Source organism: Prunus dulcis, chromosome 4, assembly GCF_902201215.1.
Source record: "Prunus dulcis chromosome 4, ALMONDv2, whole genome shotgun sequence".
Lineage (NCBI taxonomy): Eukaryota > Viridiplantae > Streptophyta > Magnoliopsida > Rosales > Rosaceae > Prunus > Prunus dulcis.
Window position 1 is genome coordinate 2,886,228 of NC_047653.1, and position 24,405 is coordinate 2,910,632.

Genomic DNA, 24,405 nt, shown 5'->3' on the forward strand with positions numbered 1-24,405 from the left:
TCACAACGTTTCTCTTGCCATTGTTATGTTTGATGTTATTTAATTTCTGGGGAAGAAAATTTGGTATGCGGTTGTGATGTTTCTTTGTTTGAAAATTTGCAGAGAACAGTCTTTGTGGGAGTTTCTTCATGGCGGAAAGCTCTTTCAAGGAGGAATATCCACAGGGTCAATGTTTTTTTTTGTTTTTTTTGTTTTTTTTGTTTTGTTTTTTGTTTTTGTTTTTATAAATTTTATATATATTTTAAATATTTTCTGGGGTGGTTTATTGTATAGTTTATGCAATACCCATGTTCCTATTTTGTGTTTTAATATTTGTTTGTAATTTGAATGTTTAATTTTTCAAGCAGAGTAATGAGTTTTTCCTGTTTGGATTGGAGGTTACTTTATAGATAAAACGTGAAATGTTGTTTTTGTCTAAGGCTGAAATGTTCCTTTTTCATGCCAAAATGTAAACAGTATGTGTAGTTATTTATCTTTAAGATGATGGTCTTTGTAGGTTAAAGGTTATTGAAAAAAAATTTAGATACAGGGTTGATAGTGATTATGGTTATTTTAGAAGAGAATTTCTTGTTGTAATTGTGTTTAAATTTGTTTTTTAATTTCTGGTTAAGATCATTTGGTGTGCAATTGTGATGTTTTGTTGCTTGGAATTTACAGAGAACAGTTGTAGTGGGAGTTTCACCTTGCGAAAAGGATTTTGCCAGCTTCAAATTTCTCCGGGTTTGTATTTTTATATAGTTTATGCAATACCGGTGTGCCTATTTTAGTATTTGGTCTCTGTAGTTGTTTAAATATTAGTTCGAAATTGCATAGATCAGGTCTGATAGTGATTCTAGTTTATTTTTGAAATTGGCGATTTATTTTTGTCAAAGTTTGTCATCTGTTTTCTTATGATGGTTTTGGACGAAAATATTTCAGATAGGAGCAAAGCAGAAGAGAACAATCAAGATCCAATACCAGTAAGCATTTCACCGAATCAGATATGTCTAGTCCCTAGGAATTCGGTGGACATACTTTGTTCTAATTTGAGACTTATGCAGATTGTGGAGAATGCTGCAAGGAGACGTTCCTGACATTGAAGAGATGTTGCCAACTCCTTTTGTTCTTTAATTATCTTGATTTGTATTGCTACAATGGAACATGATTGTGTTTCCTTTCTATTTATGCTTTTCATTTAAGTTTAGAAATTTGTTAGAAAAAAGAAGGAAAAACTCATTTTATGTGTCCACGAGGCCCATTCGAACTTTAGACCCTTGGAATAGGAGAAATGCCAATGCGGTAAGAATTTCACTGAATCAAATATGTTTACGTCATACGCATTCAATGGATGCACTCTGTTCTAATTTGAGACTTTATGCTAAGGTTATAGAGAAGGCTGCGATTTTGATTGCAAGTACCAACACTCCTGCCAGGTACAAGGAGACATGGAGGTAAGATTTTCATTTGAGGAAGTCAATTGCCAATTTCGATGTGCTTTAATTAGCTTGATTTGTATTGCTATAATGGAATATGGTTGTTTTTTTTTTCATTTATGCTTTTGATTTATGTTCAGGAATATTTTGAACAAATACAAACAACGTATTATTTTAGATGCTGGGAAACTGCGGGAGAAGCATCCAAATTGTATACCAGTAAGAATTTCACTGCCTTAAATATGTTTTACTTTCTATGCAATCATGGATATACCATGTTCCAATCTGAGTACCCATGAAGGTGACTGTGGACAAGGATGCAAGGAGTGACATTCATGACATTGACACTAAGAAGTTAGTTTCCAATTCCGTTGTGCTTTAGTTTATTTATTTATTTGTATTGCTACAGTGGTATGTGTAGGCTCGTTTCCCTTTCATTTATGCTTTTGATATATGTTCCGAAATCCGTCAGAAAAAAAAAATTGAAAATGCAGATATTAAGAATCGCTTGCTGAAAAGAAAAAAGCTCCAAAGTTCATGCACTACAAAGGAAAACTCCCAACTTCATTTGTGTTAATAGCTTTTCTCAAATGAAGGGGTTCTCACATAGTTTTATTGCCTATCTTGTTTTTCTGACTGCAGATTCCTTGTCTATGGTGATATGTCTCTTTGAGAATTTGTTTTTTTTTAATTCAGTCAATGGCATGGGGTCAGCACAGAAAAACCTATATTTTTCTATTTCAGGAACACTAAACCTCCAATTGGTAGCTGCAACTCATTTTTTATTTAGGGATAATAATAACTTGTTCCCAAATTAGTTGTGGTTGTGATAATTCCTCCAATGTTGCTGGTGCATTGGATGTCTACAATCGATGAGGAAAATAAGGATGAAGATGGATTTCTTCACATCACCTACAGTGGAGAAGAGAGTGTGTGGATCCAATGAGGAACAGCAAGAATTCTCTTAATAGAACTCGAGTCTGGGACCTCTGAGTCAATAATCTGACCTGCTTAGTAATTATCGTTTATCTCGATCGTTAGATCAGTGGCCTTATTTGTGGTGTTGTGCCAGAACTATAGTTTTATGACATTCCAAGGAACTTTAATGCATTGAGTTTGAAATATTTATAATGATTTGCTAGTTAGAAATGAGTTTTTGTTGCCGTCTTCCTGAATCTGAACATGAACATCTGAAACCCTTTCTTCCTCGCTCACTTTATTTTGATCTGTTTCTTCGATGACTCTTTCATATCCCGAATTGAAGGAGGTTGGGTTTTGTTGCCTTCTCTGCTGCTTATTCTCTCTCTATGGGTTGATTCGGTTGAATGATTATTGATGGTGCAAGGACCCAAACTAAACACAGAATAATTGATTGAATAATTGTGAATGATATTATATTTCTCCTAGAGGTGGATATATATACAATAACAAGGAATCTTAAATAGGCAATTATTCTAATTAGGTTACATGAATTACACCAGGAAATCAGGGATCACGGGATTCTTGAATTATGGCTCAAGATAACACTCCCTCCTCAAGTTGGTGCGTAGATATCTTCTCTAATCTACTTGTCAAGTGAGTCATGAAAAACCTTTGTTGACACTGCATGCGTTAAGACATTTGCCAGTTGTTCTTCTGACTTTACAAAATGGTATATCGATTAGCTTATCTACTAGCTTCTTCTTGATATAATGCCTATCCACTTCAATATGCCTAGTTTTGTCATCTTGAACTAGATTATTTGCTATCTCTCTCGCAGTTTGGTTGTCACAGTAAAGCTCCATGACTTTCTTTGGTATGCCCATGTATCTTTAGCCAAATAAGCTCACAAGCTCCCTATGCTATGCCCATGTATTCTACCTCAGATGAAGATCGAGCCACTGCATTATGCTTCTTACTTCGCCATGTAACCAAATTACCCCCAGTGAAAGTGAAGTAACCTAATGTAGAATGTCTATCTGTTATATTGCCTGCCCAATCTACATATCTATAACCCTTGACATCCAAATGTCCCTGTTTTATGAATTTTAAGCCTCAGCCTGGAGCTTTCTTCAAATAAGTCAAAATCCTCATAACTGCTGCTAAGTGATGCTCACTAGGAAAATGCATGAACTAACTAACAACACTAACTGCATATGAGATACCTCGTCTAGCGTGCGAAAGATAAATTGGTCTTCCCACTAACCTCTGATATCTTTCCTTGTTGGTTGGCACTTGATCAAGATAGAGTGCTAGGTGATGATTCTGCACAATAAGGATTTCGGCTCGTGCAAACCTAAACATACCAGTTTCTGTCAACAGGTCTAGAACATACTTCCTTTTAGAGAGACAAATACTAGTAGCAGAGCATGTTACTTCGATTCCCAGAAAATACTTCAAAACCCCCAAGTCATTCATCTCAAACTCTAAGACTAATTACTAATGTAATTTAACCATTTTAACATCATAATCACCAGTAACTACCATATCATCGACATAATTATCAGCAAAGTATTCTTACCATCACTACGTTTGATAAATAAGGTATGATCTGAGTTACCTTGATGATATCCGTACTTCTTCATTGCTTTAGTGAATTGCCCAAACCATGCTCAAGCAGACTGCTTCAATCCGCCTTTCGAAGCTTGCACACCTTCCCACTGTTATTAGACAACCCATAATGAGGTGGTATGTTCATGTACACTTCTTCTTCTAGATCTCCATGTAGAAAGGCATTCTTCACATCGAATTGCTTGAGAGGCCAATCTAAATTAGCTGCTAAGGACGATAGAACTCGCACATCATTCATTTTTGCCAACGATGCAAATGTATCCTGATAATCAACTCTATATGTCTACATATACCCTTTGGCCACAAGTCTTGCTATATATATGTCTATTGTGCCATCAGCTTTGTGCTTAACTTTGTGCATCCATTGACTTCCAACGGGTTTATTTCCTTCAAGTTACAAAACTATCTCTCATGTTCCATTCTTCTGTAACGCCTCCATCTCCACATTCATTGCTTCCACCCATTTTGGGTCTTCCAAAGCTTCTAGGCCTCATAATTTGGCTCGCAGGCTCATGGGCAGATGGGGGCCCGCTGGCCCATCGACAAAAAGCCCGGCTAGGCCCGTTATGGGCTTTGAGATGGCCCGGCCCGCCTTGGGTTGGGTTAGGCTTGTGCTTGGGTGTCTGAAGCCCAGCCCGGTTAAGCCCAAGAAAGCCCGGCCCGGCCCACCCACAAAAGCCCGGCCCGTTAGGCCCGCATACATATATAATTATGTATAAATAAGAGTTTAGGATTAGGATTATATCACTTAAATCACATATATAATTTGTTTAATTTCATTTACTTTTCTTTACTCATTCCTAGTTTATAATTGGATGATTAGCACAATAATTTGTGTCAATTATTAATACAACAATTATATATATAAATAAGATGAACAACATATCATATCACCAAATATAATCATATCACGAAACATTATCATACCACCAAATATAATCACACTTTTCTTGAACACATCACCAAACATTTGCATATTTATTCATACCATCCTTTAAAAAAATATTTTTTTTATACTTATTATTTTAAAAAAATTATTTCTTAAAACATATTACGGTCTAATTATGTAATAACCTCAAAAATAATACTTGGTTTTATTATTTTTGTGGAAAATCTTATTAAGTTGTGTGACTTTATTGGGTGTTTTATGAATTTGGTTTGATGTGAAAATATTGGAATTAAGTGAGTTTAATCTCAAATTTGGACTAAAATGCCCTTATGATTAAGTTTATGATTTTTTTTCAAATGAAGTAGGCCCGTTTCGGCCTGGCCCATTGGGCTTAGCCTGGCCCTACCCGATGGGCTTTCTCAAGCCCGGTCTATGGGTTGGCTTGGGCTTTGAATTTTCTAAAAAAATTCAGCCCGTCCGGGCCCTGTATTTTCTCTCTCCTCTTTAAAGCCCGGCCCTCCCCGGTCCAAGCACATTAAATTTGGGCCGGGCTAGACTGGCTAGGTCCATTGACGCACCCTATAAGCTTCTTCCAATCTATTAGGAATTTTAAATCCTTCCATCTGATAGACAAATGCTTTAGCTTGAGGAGACAATCTGTGTGTGGAGATATAATCAACAATGACATATTTCACCTTGCCTTCTAGTGGGAATGGGTCTGGTGGTATTCCCTTGTTTGCTCATCCATGTAATTTTTTCACAATTTCAACCATATTTTGAGAACCACTGGGATTTGAAGGACTTTCCTCAGGGATGTTCTAGTAGAGCATGAGTAGGTATGTTCGAGAAAAGGGGGTTGCTGTTGTCTAGCTCTGGATGACTGATGTCCAGTTCGACTGGGCCGTTCAGCTCTGGTCAGTTGTGTGGCGCAACTAGACTAGTCGGTAGCCTTCTTCCAATGCACATTTTGTGCTTCTTTCCCCCATATTTCTATCTCAAACCAATTATGTGCTTTCTTTACTATATTCTCTCCCTGAAGGACACGATTGGGCACGTCTAACCAAAAAAAATAATAATAATAATCTTGTTCTCCACAAATGTAACATCCATGGTAACATAAAAGTGGCGACTGGAGGGATGGTAACATTGGTATCCCTTTTATTGAGGTGTAGAACCCACAAATACACAGCGGAGGGCACATGGATTCAACTTGGTTCAGTGAGATTTATTGAGATGAAGATGAGAACAAATAGGAACATGAGCAACCAATGTCTGGAGTGGCGTTTTAAAACCCAAAACACGTAAAGGCATACGATTAAGAAGGTAGATATCATACTGAATAGCTGCGTTTTGAATCATCTGGTAAAAATTCTTAAATAAAGAACCAACTTCACTTTTATGCTTCATAACATAAAGCCAAGTTAACCAAGTACGATCATCAATGAAGATCACAAACCACTAAACACCAAAGACAGTAGTAATAGAAGATAAACCCCAAACATCTGAATGAATTCAATCAAAAGGAGATGTGCTTTTATTCAAACTAGGTGGATAAAAAGTTCAGTGACTTTTTGCGAGAATACAAGTGTCAATCTAAAAATCATAAATTTTTACTCCATTAAATAGAGATGGAATCAAAGACTGCAAATAACCAAAGGAAACATGACCCAACTGTTGATGCCATAACCAAATCTTCTTATGCTTATGACTAACAACGCCTCGAACCTGATGAACACGACCCGGTGAAATGTCATCCACATAGTAAAGCCCTTTGTTAGTACCTGGTCTGAACATCCTGAAGCAAACAAAAGGAAGAGAACATGAGCATGCAACAATTTAACTGTTTGGTAACTTGCCCAACATATAATAAATTATGGGACAAAGCAAGAAAAATAAAATTTTTATGTAAAGACAGGGTAGGAGGAAGAGTGATGGAACCAGCTGCAGTGATTGAGTTAGATTCACCGTTGGCAGTAACCACACTTGTTTTGGTAGGAGCAGTCATAGAATGAAAAAATGATCTATCATAGGTCATATGATCAGTAGCAGTAGAATCGATAATCCAACATGTATCTTGTTGGTCAGAAAGCACTAAAGATTTTCCCTGGTTACCTTCACAGTCAGCAGACTCTGGAATGGATAAGTGAGAGAGAACAGTAAGAGAATCATCAATTGAAGGAGCTGCCATGGGCGAGGTTGAGACACCCGAGGTAGCGTAGGTAACTGGGCAGAAGGAAGATTAGCAGACGGCAAGGACAACAGCTGCACAGCTCCAGCCATTCTTTTTCTTTGCATGCGCCACTTTTGTGTGCTTTTGGCATTCAGGGAACCACGTCGGAAACCCATTCTTGTGAAAACACGTGGTTACCATTACAGTAAGTTCAATGCATGTTTTCTTTTTCCTCCGGGGTTGGATAGGGAAAAGAAAAACTAGCTACAGGGACTTTGAAAAGCATGGATTCAGTATTTCCATCCTTCTTGAGGATGTCTCCAGGCGTTGGGCCTCTTTACAAACAAAAGCAAATGACTCCTCCAATTTTGGCAATGGACTTAATCTCAACAAATCTCCTCTAATTTTATCAAACTCATCATCTAGACTTGCAAGAAAATTATAAATATAGTCTTCCTGTATCTCAACATGAATCTTCACATCATCAGGACACTTCATGTTGATTGGATGATGATGGTCTAGTTCCAACTCAAATTAAACACAGAAGGATTGAATAATTGTAAATTATAGTATATTTCTCCAAGAGGAGGATATATATACAAGTACAACTTGGCTTTTTCTAAAAAGAAAAGTAATTAGTTAATTTACAAGGAATCCTAACCAGGTAATTATTCTAATTAGATAACATGAATTACACCAGGAAATTAGGAATTAAGGGATCCTTGAATTTTGGCACAGGAATTCATTTCCTGCTGGGGTTGGACTAACAAAGCTGCTGGTTGCTATATTTGTTTGTTTCTTTGTTCCTCATTTATCTACGTAGTTAAACTATTATATTGTTAGCCCTAAAAAAATTTGTTTGTACCATATTTGGAAAATGGGCCAAAAATGGTTTTATTCTAAAAAAAATATCTATTAAACCTAAGCCCAACCTTTTTCCTTTAGAAACGACAAAAAAGGGCTTTTTTGATTTTGGGCCAGCAGTGGGCAAAAGCTTCTCAAAAGCCCATAGTCATAAAGGACCCCAACTTCGGTCCACACTAAAATTAGGAAAATTGGTAATCGTTGCACATCGACCGACGTGAGGGTCTGAAGAGGGATTGTCACCATTAATGGCGACTTAACTGCCATCTCTCCAAGCAGGAAAAGAAAGCTAGATAGTAGATGCCAGAGTTGGAGGAAGCCGATTTCTAGCTGGATTTCCAACTATGAAAGGACACAGATCAAAGTGGCATCCTTTGAGACCAATAGTTTTGTCTGAGATTGGTTTTCCTTGTTAGATTTCTTTATATGCATGTTCATGATCTTTCACACAATCTGAAATACGTAAAGACATACCTGGCACCATCTTTCTTGTGTACACGATCTCTAAACTCATTCAATCGCAGCAGCAATATTCCAGTAAGAACAGGAACGGCTCAAGACTTCTGCTCTCTCTCATAATCTATTTCAGCTCTCTCTTTATGATGAGATTAAGGTTAGAGAACGTGTCTGATGAGAGCAGGGCCTAAGCTTATATAGGGCTAGGTCAAGTAGTCTCTACTCATCACCCAAGGGTAACTTGACTAATCTTCCAAGCCCACCAAAACGGTTCACGCAATAAGGGAAATAAATTGGACCCCTTAATAGGCTTCAAAACTTTCCTTATTCCACAAGGTTTTGGGCCTCAAGGTATAACCTAATTTAAACTCTTATCAAAACCTGGTATAACTTAGTATCTAGTGCACCGATCTAAATAGGCAACATAACATTCTCCCACTAGATCAAGCACTAGAGCACTAAGCTTCTATAGTCCAAAAAGCTTGACAATCTTTATTGGCCATGAGTTTAAAACAGTTAAGTCCTTCCCTTCAAGCTACAGTGAAAAGCAACTAGACAAAATGAACTATAGACAAGCAGTGCTCTCTTTATTAAAAAGAGGCCATCTATAATCACATAATGCAATCTCAAAACACATGAAGCACCTACCAATCCGTTTATATGTACTGATCTGTAATGTGAGTCTTTATGCTTTTCAGTACACGTACCCCTTTACGACTTAGCAGCAGTCAATCTGCAATGTTATTAAAACAATAGTATCTCACAAGTGACCATAAACTCACATGCAGAAACAAAATTGCATAATAAGTTTAAACAGCTAAATAGTCAAAATGGTAGAATTTATTCAATAATTAATAAAACTATCAACCAAATTAACATCCTTAAATGCAAATCCCTCAATCCAAAAAATAGCAAAATAAACATACTAGTAAAATAACAGAATGGGAACAAGACTCCCACTAGATTGCAGCATCAATGTTAGGAAATAATCCCATGCTCTCAACATGTCTAAGAAAAAACTTCTGAAGGCAAAAACTTTGTGAACGGATCTGCAATCATATCTTGAGTTCTAATATGATCAAACTTGAAAACATGGTTGAACTCGAAACACGAGATTGTTTACACTCTTCTAAGCAACATCTGCTCTTGCCATCTTGGAAAGAAAACTTGAAGTAGAGATGCAATTATCCTTTGCTTTTCCAAGATTTGCATCATCATTACCAACAAGCTCTAAATTCTTTGTGCGTCTGTAAATCAACATATAAGACTTTGTTCTCTGTAGGTACCTAAGAATCTTCTTTCCAGCTATCCAATGTTGCATTGTCTTTAATAAAATTCCTTATCTTGCATAATAAAATTCCTTTCACTTGTCTTTATGAGCATAATGTTGTTGATGCTCAAAATGGCAATGTTATGTCATAGTGACAAGCATGTATTGAACTCGAAAACATGGTTGAACCTTCACCAAAATGTGAGGATTTTTAACACTCTTCGTGGTTCAAGCAACAGCTGCTCCAACCATCTTGAAAAGAAAACTTGAAGTAGAGATGTAATCATCCTTTGCTTTTCCAAGGGGATTCGCAAATAAGCATAACCAACAAGCTCTAAATTCTCGGATCCCTTTAAATCAACATATAAGCCTTTGTTCTTTTTAGGTAGGGGGTCCATCCTTCTTTTCTTTCTGAGCTATCCAATGTTGCATTCCCGAGTTTTGATTTGAAATCTCCCCATCTTGCTAATGCAAACAAGGCTCGAATGATCTAGCCTAGCTAGTTGCTCGGTCAATTATGGTACAAACAATGCTTCCAACTAGAGAAGCGTACATCTTGTTCCTCATCTCATCTTCTTCTTCTTTATTCTTGGGGCAATGCTCCTTCTTTAAATCTCCTTTAGCTAACGGAACTTTCTGTCCAAAACACATACTCATGTCAAAACGCTTGAGTATCCTTTCAATATATGTTTTCTGCGACAGGCCTAGGAGGCCTCAAGCTCAATCTCTATGAATTTCAAGCCTAGCACAAAAAATGGCTTCACCCAAATCCTTCATCTCAAAATTATTTGAAAATAGCTCCTTAGTGTTGTTCAGTGAATTGTGGTCATTTGTAGCCAAAAGTATATCATCGACATACAGCACTAGAAAAATAAATCGGCTCCCACACTTTTTCAGCTAAATGCATTGATCCACTGTATCCTCTTCAAAACCATAAGATGAAACAGTTTGATGGAATTTGAAATACAACCTCCGCCTTGCTTGCTTCAACCCATAAATTGCCTTGCTAAGTTTGCAAACTATATGCTCTTTTCCCTCATTTGCAAACCCTTCACGTTGCCTCATAAAATTTTCTTCTTCAAGTTCACCATTCAGGAAAGCAGTTTTTACATCCATTCGATGTAAGGGTAGGTCATAATGTGCCACCAAAACCATAATGATGCGGAAAGAATCTTTGGTGGAAACTGGAGAAAACGTCTCAGTGTAGTCAATTCCTTCCCTTTGGGTGAATCCTTTTGCTACCAATCTAGCTTCAAATCTTTCAATTCTTCCATCCTTATCCTTCTTTGTTTTAAATACCCATTTTTAGCCGACCAATTTCTGGCTCTTGTGAGGTTCAACTAATCCCTATACTTCCCTCTATTTGTTTGCATTTTGACTCTCCATAGCTTTTTTTAAAACTTGTTAGATCAGCCTCATCTCCAATGTCAAAATCTGCTTCAAGTAAGTACACATAATTTGAAATTGCTGTGGATCTTCTTGGTTTGTCTGATCTCCTCAACGACATTGGTTCAGGTGAACTTTCTTATTGAGGATATTCTGCAGTTTGTTCTTGTTGTTGTTGTTGTTGTTGTTGATCAACCTGTTCTTCATACTGAACAACCAATCTCAACAATTCGAGTACTATAATTTGGACACTAAAATTTAAAAAAAACTTAAAACCTAATTTGGGTACCATACTTTGGATAGTAAAATCTAGAGCCCTTTGACCTTGCAGGATAACCAATAAAATGACAGCAAATCATTTTAGGATCAAGCTTCTTCTCTTGAGGGTTTATATATTCTAACTTCAGCTTTACAACCTCATAAATGAAGGTGCTACAGTCTAGGCTTTCTGGGAGTCCAAATTTCGAAAAAAATGTCTTAGGTACCGAGTTACTAGGCACTCTATATTTTGTTGTCTCTCTCAAAAAGCATAGGCAAATCAGTTTTGGAAATCTTGCTAAGAAACATGTCCTTTAAAGTTCGATTTCTTCTCTCAGCCACACCATTATGTTGCGGAATTCCTGGCGTTGTGTACTAAGCAGGTATTCCATTTTCTTGTACATACCTAGTAAAAAAGTCTAGCATGTCTTCCTCCTTCATCAAACATCCATAATATTCACCTCCTATGTCTGACCTCACAATTTTGATCTTTCTGTCAAGTTGTCTTTCTACTTGAGTTTGAAATTTTTTGAACATTTCAAAAGCTTGAGACTTTTCTGTTCTGAGATATAGATAATGAAAACGAGAATGGTCATCTATAAAGGTGATGAAATAGCGATTTCCATCAATTGTTTGATGAGGAAATGGTCCACAAATATTTGTGTGGATGATTTCTAAAATATCACTACTGCGAGTTACACCTTTCTTTTTAGCCTTAGTAATATTTCCTTTAACACATTCAATACAAATTTCGTCATCATCGGAAGTCAGTATTGGCAAGATTTGTTCCTTAACAAGAATTTTCATTCCTTCTTTGAAATATGTCCTAAACATCCATGCCATAACCTAGTGGATGTTCCTTCATTTCTAATCTTTTTCTCACTTGATTCAGCTATTAAAACTTCACCATCTTTATTGTAATTGAGACAATATAATCCACCTTTATTGTCTTTCAATTCTGAGATACAAAAACATCTTTATTGAATCCAAAATAAAACCAAGTCTTAATAATCTTGAAAAGTAAATTAAATTTCTCTTTGTTTAGGGTACTGAAACTACACCATCTAACTCTAAAATAAATCTTGAATCCAACTTAAAATCAACTACTCCAATAATATTTATTGAAGACAATAGGTTGCTATCTAATCCTCCTTGTCACAACGTACTGCCATGAACGTGTGGTTTTCCCTAGCAGGGAACGGGTCAAGTACCACTATCTCCCTATTAGTGGTGGTATCGAAAATCTCAACAGATGATTCAGGTTGGGGCGTAGGTTTCATAGATTGCACTTGTCTTTACTTATAGCTTACACAAATTACATGTTATCTCATGCCATCATAAACAAATTACAGGATAGATTCTATTTGTTGAACAAACTTATCTAGTAATTTAGGTATGATGGAATTTTGATTATTTATTTCTTTAGGGTTTGAGTATTTAGGTTTGGTTTTTTTTATAAAAAATTTGTTGATTCTTATAACAAAGACAAGCACCTATCTAGCTCAGAAAATAACCAAATAAACACAGTTAAAGAGAGAAAATCCTAAATTATAGTGAATAGTAATTTCTGCAGTGAACAATGTTTTAGGGGTTTTTGGTGTCCATTTTTGACACAAAATACTTTTCTGAATGGGGAATGACCTAATTCACACAACTCACAACTTTGCTATGATATATGGGCATTTTTAGGTGGTCATCTGGTAGGTCAAAAACGTGTTTCAAGTTTTGAAGATATGAAAATAAAATTAAAACATGCTTTTCCAGATTCTTTAATATTCTTGATATTTAGAAAAAAAAAAAAAACATGTTTTAAACCATCTTGAAACTATAAACATAACCAAAAAGTCATCATGGCATAAAGACATACCTCACACCATCTTTCTTGTGTGAGGTATGCTTGAAAAATAACTTCAGTTCACACAATCTGAAATACGTAAAGACGTACCTCACACCATCTTTCTTGTGTACACGACCTCTGAACTCTTTCATCCACAGCAGCAATATCGTAGCAAGAACAGGAATGGCTCAAGACTTCTGCTCTCTCTCAAAATCTGTTTCAGCTCTCTCTTTACGATGAGATTAAGGTTAGAGAACGTGTCTGATGAGAGGAGGGTCTTAAGCTTATATAGGGCTAGGTCAAGTCATCTCTACTCATCACCGAGGGCGAACTTGACTAACCTTCCAAGCCCACCAAAACATTTCAAGCAAAAAAGGAAATAAATATGAACCCTTCATAGGCTTCAAACCTTTCCTTATTCCACAAGGTTTTGGCCTCAAGGTATAACCTAATTTAAACTCTTATCAAAACCTGGTATAACTTAGTATCTAGTGCATCGATCTTAATAGGAAATATAACATTCCTCCCATCTATGGACCGGGTCATAAAGGCAGATCAACATCTGACTTTGGATAGCAGCCAAATATCCTCTTTCAGCCTTCATCATTAGGAATTCTTCCTTATAAATACAGAGGCTCTACAACAGCAAAAGGGGACTCTCTCTCTAAAAACCAGACGCAATGTCTCGAAAACAGTTGAAAAAACTTGAAGATCTTTTCAAATAGTCTACTTTCTGTTCAGATAACCAGTTGACTACTCATGCGTTTATCTTTTGTTGCTCTGCCATCCTTATGGTATGATTCTTGTTAAATCAATCTGTTTGAATTCCTTTAAACATATTTTCTGTTCAAACTGGATAGAGAAATCTCAAGCTTCTTCTATATTGTAACTGGTATTTAAAATTAGCTAAATAGAGAAATCTTTGGCTTTCATTTTTATTTCGTACTAGAGTTGGATAGAGGGATCTCCAACATCTGAACCTCTTTACTTATTGAGTCCTCATTGATATCTGCTATTTAGTTGCTTTATACACTCTTGTAGATTAACTTATTTTCCTGCCCTTGCATATTCAGCCTATCGTTATTCAGACCCACGGTAAGGGTTTAGGCCCGAATAGAGCTTTATTAGTCTGAAAGTAAGGTCTTGTCAGGGCCTGAACTACATTGTTGGGCCCGAATCAGCTGAATCTTGACCCGGTCTAGGGTCATCTCAGGTTCAAGTTAGGTTTTTGAACCCAAATGGGGGAGCATTAACCACAACATTGGTTTCCTTCTTGTTTGATCAGGTGCCCTTCGTATCTATTAAACCAACAATGCATGAGTGAAAGAATATTAAAGTTCTCTTGATTGAGGCATAGAAAAGAACTCATCCAAGCCACTACTCCCCTTGGAGAATTATGGCTTGATCAGAAGTCTAGAACAAGCTCGAATCCACTAAACAGATATCTTGTTCGCATATACCAGGTCTATTTGGCTGGTCTCATACCCAATAGTGGCACCCCTACGCAATCTGCGATCAGGTCAGGAGAAACAAATCATCAGACCCCGACCCGAGCTCGTCCGTTCTTGTCAACCTAATCCAACTTTCAATTTTGTTCAAGAGTTGGAAGAATCCTCTTGCGAGCCAGAAATCTAATCAGGGCATTGATGTCGACCCGATAGCCTTCCCACTCTCTAGAGCAGCTCGATCCAGAAGAGACAGAGTGTCGAAAATAGGGACCAACAAAACTATTATATTGTTTAATTTTGTATTTATTTTAGACTAACCTATTGGTGATGTATTGATTGGGTCAGTGTTTTGCATCTACTTATAGAAGTTCCTATCTTCTCTTAGAAAACAAGGTCATCATCTGCTAAACTTTAGGCCACATCGTTCAGAGACTGAGAAATAACACTTTTCTTTAAGCCCGACTTCTCAGGCTCCATTTTTTTTTCTTTCTGATAGCTCTAAAGTTTACATTATTTTCTATAAAACAACCACTTCAATTTATAGAAGTCAATTGAAACAAATATGGGCTTCCCAAATTTCTATTCTCTCTCTTATCTTTTCATATTGTCACCAAATTTCTCCTGAATTCCTAGAGTATGAAGAATAGAGAAAAATACTCGAAAAATAAAATAAATTTGAACCAAAACATAGCTGATCAAATAGTAACAAAGAAGAGGGAAAAAAAACATAACTAATTACCATGACAACAACAATAAACGAAAATTAAAGACTTTCAACATTTCGTTTCATTAATATGTAGGCTGTTGATGCCCAAAATGGGATTCAAGTTAGATAGATGTGGAGTGGTGGATGATGTGTGAATACATAAGCCTTCAGCATGTGTTTATGCCTTTGGGAGGTAAGGCAAGAGACTGCCTTCAGTAGTCAATGACGTTCAGCGTAAGTAAAGTAAATAAGCATGCAGAAGACAAGGTATACGTGGTTCATCAGAATAATGGGCTACGTCCATGGAGAATGATGTTTGCATTATGATAATGTATGTTTACATTTGTACAAGGGGATTAGACCCAAAGATAAAGAGAAGAAGGCCTAAGGTACAAAGCCCAAGAGTCCAAGGCCCAAGGGTCAAGACCCAGAAGTCAAGATCCTTTTCTAAGTGGAGAGTGGTCTTATTTTCTAGGTGAAGGGGAGTCTCCACATCTTGTAGTATTCCAATGTGGGAATCTTAACATTGCCTTTAGTTGTGACTTGTGGCAAGGCTTCTTTGGCTAAGGTGATGACCCCTCAAACCATGGCACATAGCTGATCTTGCCTAGCTAGTTGCTTGATTAGTCACTGTACCAACAGTAGTGCCCCAAGTTCGCGAGTAAGAAGGTATTTCTTGCTTGGGGATTTGTGATTTTAAGTGCACTAGCTGAGCAACACTATAGTTCATCTTTCAAGCCGTATAGTGCACTATCCCCACTCTCCCATGTCCCCGGGTAGGAAGGACATTGGAGGGAGAGAAGTTGGAACAAAAACTCAAGTGCTTTGCAAGTCCCCCATGTGTTATGTAATTGTGTCTAAGCGCATGATACTATGCCGAAAGGCGAGGGTGCTGAAGGGCATCATAGTATGCCAGAGGGTAGGGAGTGCCGAAGGCACAAGACTTGCATATCACAAGACAAAGTGCTGAAGGCACAAAACTTGCATGCCGCAAGAGAATGTGCCGAAAGGACAAGGGTGTCAAAGGCACAAGACTTGCGTGTCATAAGGGAATTGCCGAAGGGCAAAAGACTTACGTGTCACAAGGGAATTGCCGAAGGGCAAAAGACTTGCGTGTCACAAGGTTGGGTGCCAAAGGGCGAATTTGCAAGTCGCAAGGTGATTGCTGAAGGGCATGGTTGCATGTCGCAAGGTAATTGCTGAAAGGCAAACTTGTGAGGTGCCGAAGAGCATCATAATACTCCAAATGGCAGGGGTGCTGAAGGCACAACACTTGCATGTCACAAGTCAAAAGTCGAATGGCATGAGGGGTGCCAACTGCGCAAGACTTGTATGTGTAAAGATAAGGTGCCGAAGGGATCATAGTATGCGGGAGGCACAAGATTTGCATGTCGTAAGGTGGTTGCCGAAAGGCATGAGAGTTGAGTGACACAAGGTGACTCCCGAAGGACACGTGGGCCGTGCAAGCATCTTCTTCTTGATCGGCACTGTGCTTGCTGATCGGCAGGATGACATCATGTACTTGTCAAGTGAGAGTCCCTTGCATGATTGATACAGTGCATGCCGATCAGCAGGGGTGACTTCACGCGGATCATGTGAGCAAATTGCAAAGACAAGGTGGCAAAAGGAGTCAGGGTGGTGAAGGCGCAAAACTTGTATGTCTCAAGACAATATGCCAAAAGACATGGGGGTGCCAAAGGCACTTGCACAATACTTGCGTGTCGCAAGGAAATTGCTAGAGGTTATGAAACTTGGTAAGGTGTTGAAAGGTACGGGGTGCCGAAGGCACTTGCATGAGACTTGCATATAGCAAGGAAATTGCCAAAGGGCATGAAACTTGGCAAGGTGTTGAAGGGTACAGGGTGCCGAAAGCACTTGCATGAGAGTTGAGCATTACAAGGAAATTGTCGGTGGGCATGAAACTTGGCAAGGTGCTAAAGGGAAGAAATGTAAATGTGCATTTTTTTTAAATAAAAAAAAAAACTATAGCATTTACGGGTCATTACAAAATTGGTATGTGTTGCTGACCTTGAAAAGTGACGGGCCCGTGTAGCCCAAAAGGCTTTGAAAAATGCATGAGTTAATGAAGCCTGTAATTCCCATGTGGGGCCCTTCAACTCCAAATAAAAATCCAGCCCAAAATGCAATCTGATGAAAAAAGCGTGTTCATCATATTGTTGTAAAAAGGATCGGCATGTAAGGATGGTGATGTAGGTTTTCATATTGATTGCCGATCTGTTGGGGATTCTTTTGGGGTTGTCTTATACCTTCGGTTGACGGCCTACTGATGGGAAGGTGTGACATCACACTTTCCGATCGGCAGGGAGTGGCAGATGGGTTTGGAGATGGTTTGGGGTTGTCCTATACCTACAATTGGTGGCCTATTGATCGACAGGAGCGGTGATAGGCCTGGAAGGTGTTTGTGCGAGCGCCTACTGCACGCTTAGCACGACACTTGCCGAATGGCAGGTGTTACATCACGCGTGTCATATGAGCATCTAGAGTGTGTTGTTGAGGGTGTTGCCTATCATCGAAGATTGTGTGAGTGCTCGTGGAGGTGCAGTGGTCAGCTTGCCGATTGGTAAGTGCGTTGCCGATGGTTGTAGATCGGTTTGGGAAATGTCTTCAAGCTCCGTCGTCATCCAACTGAAGCAGTTGGAGAAATGTCTTCAAGCTACGATGAGAGTTTGAAGCCTATGTCAAACGGCCCACATATTGGCGGTAGGTGATCAGAAAAATTGTCGATCAATATGGAAGGGGTAATTGGTGAGACTTACTTCAGACTGATACGGGGTGGATGGGTGCCCTGATGAATTTGGAGCTGGGTGTAGTAAGATAACTATGATTTGCCAATCTGCGCCTTGAAATTGGTGCCGATGTAGAGTTAAACTCAAAATCCAAACAGAAGTGAGAAAAGGTGCTAGAAAGCATGATTGCATATTGATAAAGTTGAACTTAAATAGAACGTTACATCTCCAGACTATGTTGAATTCAAGGACATTACTCCTACTAACTTAATCCATTATTGACACTACTAACAAACTGCTCCACTACTGGGAGACTTCTAAAGACTTTGACAACTTGATTGCTGAACTGTTATCACAATAGACAGGATTTGGACCGTCTTGCAAACCACGTAATTCTTCAAGTATCCTCCTCAACCAAATAGCTTGACAGCCGTAGGCTGTTGCTGCAATAAACTCGGCTTTGGTGGTTGACTGAGTGACAATCTGTTATTTTTTGGATGACCATGAAATGACTCATGTTCCCATAATAAATGCATAACCTGAGGTGCTTCTCATATCATCTAGGTCTCCTGAATTAGCTCATTTCTTGTATAATATTCCAAAATCGATTATGTCCTTCAAGTAATGAAAAGTTCTCTTTGTTGCCGCCAAATGAGGCACTTGCGGACACTCCATATATCTGCTAGTGAGACTCACTTCGTGTTGTGTGTCTGGCCTAGTCACCCTCAAATACATCATACTTCCTACAATCTGTTTGTATAGAGTTTGATCAATCTTCTTCTCTCCAAAATTCTTTACTAGTTCCAAACCAATTTCAGTTAGTGTACCAACTGAATTGCAGTCCTTCATCTCAAACTTGTCTAAGATCTCTTGACCATATTTCTTCTGTGAAATAAATATTCCAGCACTAGATTGTTCTACTTCTAGGCCAAGAAAATAGTGCATCAATATGAGATTAGACATATCAAACTCATGCATGATGGATTTCTTAAAATCATTAAACATGGCCACATCATTACCTGTGTAGATCAGATCATCCACATACAAGCACACAATGAGTATATGCCCTTCATCTCCAGATTTTGTAAAGAGTGTATGGTCATATGGACATTTTTGAAAACATCTCTTGCAAAATATGCCTCTATACGGCTGTACCAGGCTCTAGGAGCTTGCTTCAACCCATATAAAGCCTTATTTAGCCTGTAAACTTTTCTTTCCTTCCCTGGCTGAACATAAGCCGCTGGCTACTCAACATAAACCTGCTCTTGCAACTCACCATGTAAAAACGCAGGCTTCACATCTAGCTGGAAGATAGGCCATGAGTTCTGTGCCGCCATTGAAATCACCAGTTGGATTGTGTCATGCCTTTGCCGCTGGCATAAATACTTATGTGTAGTCAACGCCGTACTCTTGCTTGTAACCTTTCGCCACCAAACGTGCTTTGTGCTTCGTTACAAATATTTTACACGACGATCGACTAACAAATTGAGCCGTCTAAGAGGAATGCGACGATGGTCCTTTTGTTAAAGGAGACGTATAAATTAGAAAACACGACTGTCTTTTAACTGCGGCCGACGTTGCACTACATTGACAACGTCGTCTGTATAAATAAATGCGTCGTAAGAAATGACTATGACCCCTTTCATCACATGTTTACTGCCGTTGGTAAGTTTTACCACGTCAACATTTATGGAAAAAACGAAGTGGAAAATATGTTTTAACGACTGTTATATAAATAAGGGTGACGTAGGAGATCCCAATAACGGCATCTGTTGATTATTTCATGACGTCATAATTCATATTTCACGACGGTTCTTTTTTCAAACTGGTGGTCTATTCTTATCCTTGTCGATTTGTTTTGGCTCATTTTTAGTATATAGACGTTGGTTTTTATTTCTTCATGACGCTGTTTGTCTTAACAACGACGGGAATTTACCGTCGTGGTTTGTTTCTTCAAAAGATGTCAGTCTATTTCACGACGGTTTGAAATCCGGCTACACGACGGTGAATTCCTGTCGTCTTTTACCTTTTTTGTATTAGTGATACCATCTGAAATCATTTAAGTGGGCATCTACAGTATTTTACTATCATGAACCACCCATAAACAACGGATTAAGAACAATTTTGAAACACAATATGTATCAAATAGTACATAAACGTTCCTGATACAAGATATCATAATACAAAAAGCATAGATTCATATAATTTGTCTATGTAATGCCACATATACGGAGATAACAAGACCAATGATCACCATTGCGACAAGAGCTTCCCCTTGATGGTCCGGTAGTGTATCTATATCAAGGCGAACAAATATTTTCAACAAATGTTGATAAAGTATTCCAACAAACTCAAAATTTTGGCATTCACACATACCTTTCCATTCATCCTTAAACTTGTTGAAAATATTTCTAGTGTAAAACTTCGCTGCATGTTTCAAAAGGAATTCTCCTTCATTCACCATGCGATACTTGTGTTCGGATTCAAAATCTTCATCACTTTCTCTATCCATGATCCTCTTTAGTGCTTGCTCATATTTGACAACAAACTCTCTAAGATTTGTTGTTGGTGTAACGAATCCATCAAAAAAAGAATTAACACCCTCACTACGTCTAGTAGTGTTCGTTCCTGCAAAAAAATATGTCACGATTATAAACAGGAACCCAAGAAGAACGTATATCATATAAATTATTCAACCAGTCATCATTAGCCAATTCACATTCTCTTAATCAATCTCTCATTTTCATTCTCCTTCTTTTAGTTGTTAGAGTTACTGCTGATAATTTGTTAATTAAGTTATGCGAACCCGTTATTATTTCTCATAACACATTTCCATCACACTACTACAAAAAGTGAAAAAGACGACCATAAAACAACGACGGTCTAAGTGAAAACCGTCGTGGTTTTTAAAAAGACGACGGTTCTAAAAACACCGTCGTGTAATACCACCTTAGACAACTAAAAAATGGAGATTCAAATGGCTGTTCAAAAACAACGACGCACCTAATTAAACAACCGACGTCTATTTGAAACAGATTTCAGCAGTGTAAAATCAAAGCCAACAAAGGACGGCAGAAGTTATGAATCGACCGACGTAGAAAGTAAAGACGACGATTTCAATAAAAGCCGCCGCTTTTACTCATAAAATAACACGACGAGGTTTTCGTATAAGACGCCGTATAATTACAAACAAATCCACGGCTTTAAAATACAAAATATCGCCGTATTAAAATAATTTACAACGACGGAAAATATAAATATATCGACGCCATTCTCGTATAGTTCTACGACGTTATCTTTAAATATTTAACGTCGTATTTATTCATTTTATACGTCGAAACTTTAATTTAAACCGTCGTCTTAATAAGAATTTTTGTTTACAATTTTTTTCTTTGATTTTCTTATCCTACGCCGGTAGATCTACTTAATGACAAGAATTGAAATAACCACGACGGTTTATATAGAAAACCGCCGACATAATCAGATTTTTCTGGGATCCCAAGGGTTACGAAATCTTACCAGCCGGAACTCTGTTCCACATCATAATCTTAACAGATGACACAGATTTGAAATCAGAGAGACAATTATTTCGAAGTTGATAAAATCCACGTCGGTTGTATTAAACTTAACGACGTTTAACAAAATAATCTACGTCGGTAATTATAAATCTACCTTAATATAAACGACGAAAAAAGCATTGACAATGTCTTCATCATATCTCCCAGCAACTACTGATTCGATTGCTCATGCTTTAGAGGCCATCTGAAGCCATTTCTATTCTTTATCGCATTCTTGAAACCCATCTTCTTCTTCTGAAGCTCTACGGATAAAGGAAGAGGCTATCACAAATCTGACGGATCTTCTTAGCAAAGAAAATCAAGCAGAGGATCAGGCACATCTGATCTTCAGATTTCCCTGAGAAGCGAACTTTCCTTCGACAGTGAGTGGAGGCCAGGCTTGCATCTCTTTTGATGGAAAGCAAGGAGTATTCAGAAGCACTAAGTGTCCTATCGGGCTTGATCAAGGAAGTGAGAAGGCTAGTTGACAAGCTTCTTCTTGTGGACATAGATTTGATGCGAGTAAGCTCAATTTCTTTTTGAGAAAGACATCCAAATTATTGTCTTTGAGATGTGAGAGACAGTGTCTCTGAGAGAGGAAGAACTTGGAACCCTAAATGTAAACCGAAAATGAATGAAAGCGACAAATTTATAGAATAAATTTTTAAAATCAACGGCGGTCCGAACCAAAAACCGCCGTTTAAATTGTACAATCAACGTCGCTCAACAAATATATTACGTCGTCTTAGTCTTACTTAAGACGACTAAAAACGACGACATAAAAACAAAAACAGTCGTTGATTTTATATTCTTATTTTATTTAAATCTGTCATCCAAAAAAAAAACTTTACATATTCCTGAATATTAATTTCCTTCATTTTAAATTTCCTCGGGAAAAAAAACTCTATTTATAACGCACTGTAATTGAAAAATAAACTGAAAAGTCACGGGAAAAAAAATTTTATTCATAATTTAAAAATTAAAATCCACGTCGGTTATATTAAACCTAACGACGTTAAATTGACTATTCCACGTCTCAAAAACAAATATTGCGTCGTGTTAGTTAAAAACGACGGAGTTATATGTAACTGCCGTATTATTTTTTTGAAATGGTTTTATATGTAAGCAACTTTTCGTCTACTTGAAAACAACGTCGGTTATATTAAACCTAACGACGTTAAATTAATGATTCCACGTCGTAAAACAAAAATTGCGTCGTTTTAGTTAAAAACGACGTAGTTATATGTAACCGCCGTATTATTTTTTTGAAATCGCTTTATATATTAGCAACTTTTCGACTTACACATGCACAGTTTCCAAACCCGATTAAAAATTTCAATCTACAAGAGAAAACTTTTCGTCTTTTTTCCTGTCAGAGCACCGTCAGAGTATCTCATCGCCTTCCTCTCGTCTTCTTCGTCGTCTCTGAACGCAAAAGATCGATCTTTTTCCTCTTGCTTTCATCGCACGCAAAAGGTAAGCTTTCATTTTCACTATTTTGGTTACTGTTTTGCATGCTCATACGTTTTTTGTTTGAAAAATCTTTTTACCTTTTTTTTGGCCAAAATCATTTTACTTCTTTCCAAGTTTGATAAAATATACAGACAAAGAGGGAAAGTTTCCAACTTTGAAGACAACTACCTCAACTAAATAAGACGACGGTAGTTCTTATTTACGTGGTTAAATATGTAGACCACGACGGTTCATCAGTCGTTCTAGCGTCGTCTGAAAATTGACAAAGTTGTTTTTAAAATTATAGTCTTTTTTTTATTTGCTTGTTTAATTGCAGGTTTGATTTCTCTGAACAATGGTTTTTGTTTTTCCCTTATTTGATAAAATATAAAGAAAAAGAAACTAGGGTTGGTATCTAAAAAGACGACAGTCTGGCTTATTGTTTTACGTCGTGTGAATGTTAATACCACGACGGTTTATTACTATTTACGTCGTATGAAATCAATACAACGACGTTATATTAATAATGTTTTTACCACGACGGTGTATTACTATTGAAATTAGGGTTGGTATCTAATATAGACGACGGTATATCTATTGTTTTACGTCGTGTGAATGTTAATACCACGACGGTGTATTACTATTTACGTCGTGTGAACATAAATACCACGACGTTATATAAATAATGGTTTTAAACATTTATTACGTCTGAGATTATTTCATTGCGTCGCTTAAAATCATATCATACGTCGTATTTTATTAATAACCGTCGTTTGTGTTCTTAATCTTTTCCTGAAATATTTTCACTTGCAGTTTTTTCAGTTAAAATGGTTTCTCAACAACAAACTAAAGATTCTGGCTCCAAGAAGCTTGGAATTGTAGCTCCTCAAGACAAGTCTTCGAAGGAGATGAAGTCTTCGAAGGAGATGAAGTCTTCGAAGAAGATGAAGTTTGCTTCATCATCTGCTGAGACAGAAAGCCAGACAACAATCTCTGATGATTCAAAGACTGGTCGAGGTATGAGCACAATGCCTCGTGTTGTGAAGAGAAAGCTTCAAAAAGTGAGGCCAATTGTTGAGTACAATAAAATGGGGAAAGGTATTGGCCAAGCACATATTGAAATGCAGTCGAACATTGGTGTCTTGGCTCGCTCCAGAGTTCCCCTTGTGGACAAGAAATGGTCCCAAATCCCCAAGGATGTTAAGGAGCAGATATGGGAGGCAGCTGACATGGCTTTTGTCGTAGGTCAAGGGGGCAAGAAATCTGTTTTAGCTTCAGCTGCCAAGAAATGGAAGGATTTCAAGTCTACACTAACTAGGCATTATATCCTTCCATACACCAATGACAAGGAGAAATTAAGCCATCCCCCCGAAACTTATAAATTCATAGAGAAAGCACAGTGG

At 37.6% G+C, this 24,405-nt stretch overlaps 1 protein-coding gene across 1 annotated transcript; it reads left to right on the forward strand.

Annotated features, from left to right (window-relative positions):
- Positions 1 to 212: 212 nt before the first annotated feature.
- LOC117624200 lies at positions 213 to 2,380 on the forward strand. The gene is made up of 7 exons (XM_034355342.1): positions 213 to 720; positions 919 to 959; positions 1,041 to 1,278; positions 1,363 to 1,430; positions 1,553 to 1,631; positions 1,714 to 1,766; positions 2,263 to 2,380. The coding sequence occupies exons 3-7, from the start codon at positions 1,141 to 1,143 to the stop codon at positions 2,378 to 2,380; spliced, it is 456 nt and encodes a 151-aa protein (XP_034211233.1). The 5' UTR covers positions 213 to 720; positions 919 to 959; positions 1,041 to 1,140.
- The last annotated feature ends 22,025 nt before the right edge of the window (positions 2,381 to 24,405 follow it).

Coding starts and splice junctions, on each gene's coding strand:
- LOC117624200 (XM_034355342.1), top strand. CDS start 1,141: ATGATTGTGTTTCCTTTCTATTTATGCTTTTCATTTAAGTTTAGAAAT. Junction 1,279..1,362: donor ATAGGAGAAATGCCAATGCG/GTAAGAATTTCA, acceptor CTTTATGCTAAG/GTTATAGAGAAGGCTGCGAT. Junction 1,767..2,262: donor CATGACATTGACACTAAGAA/GTTAGTTTCCAA, acceptor CCAATGTTGCTG/GTGCATTGGATGTCTACAAT.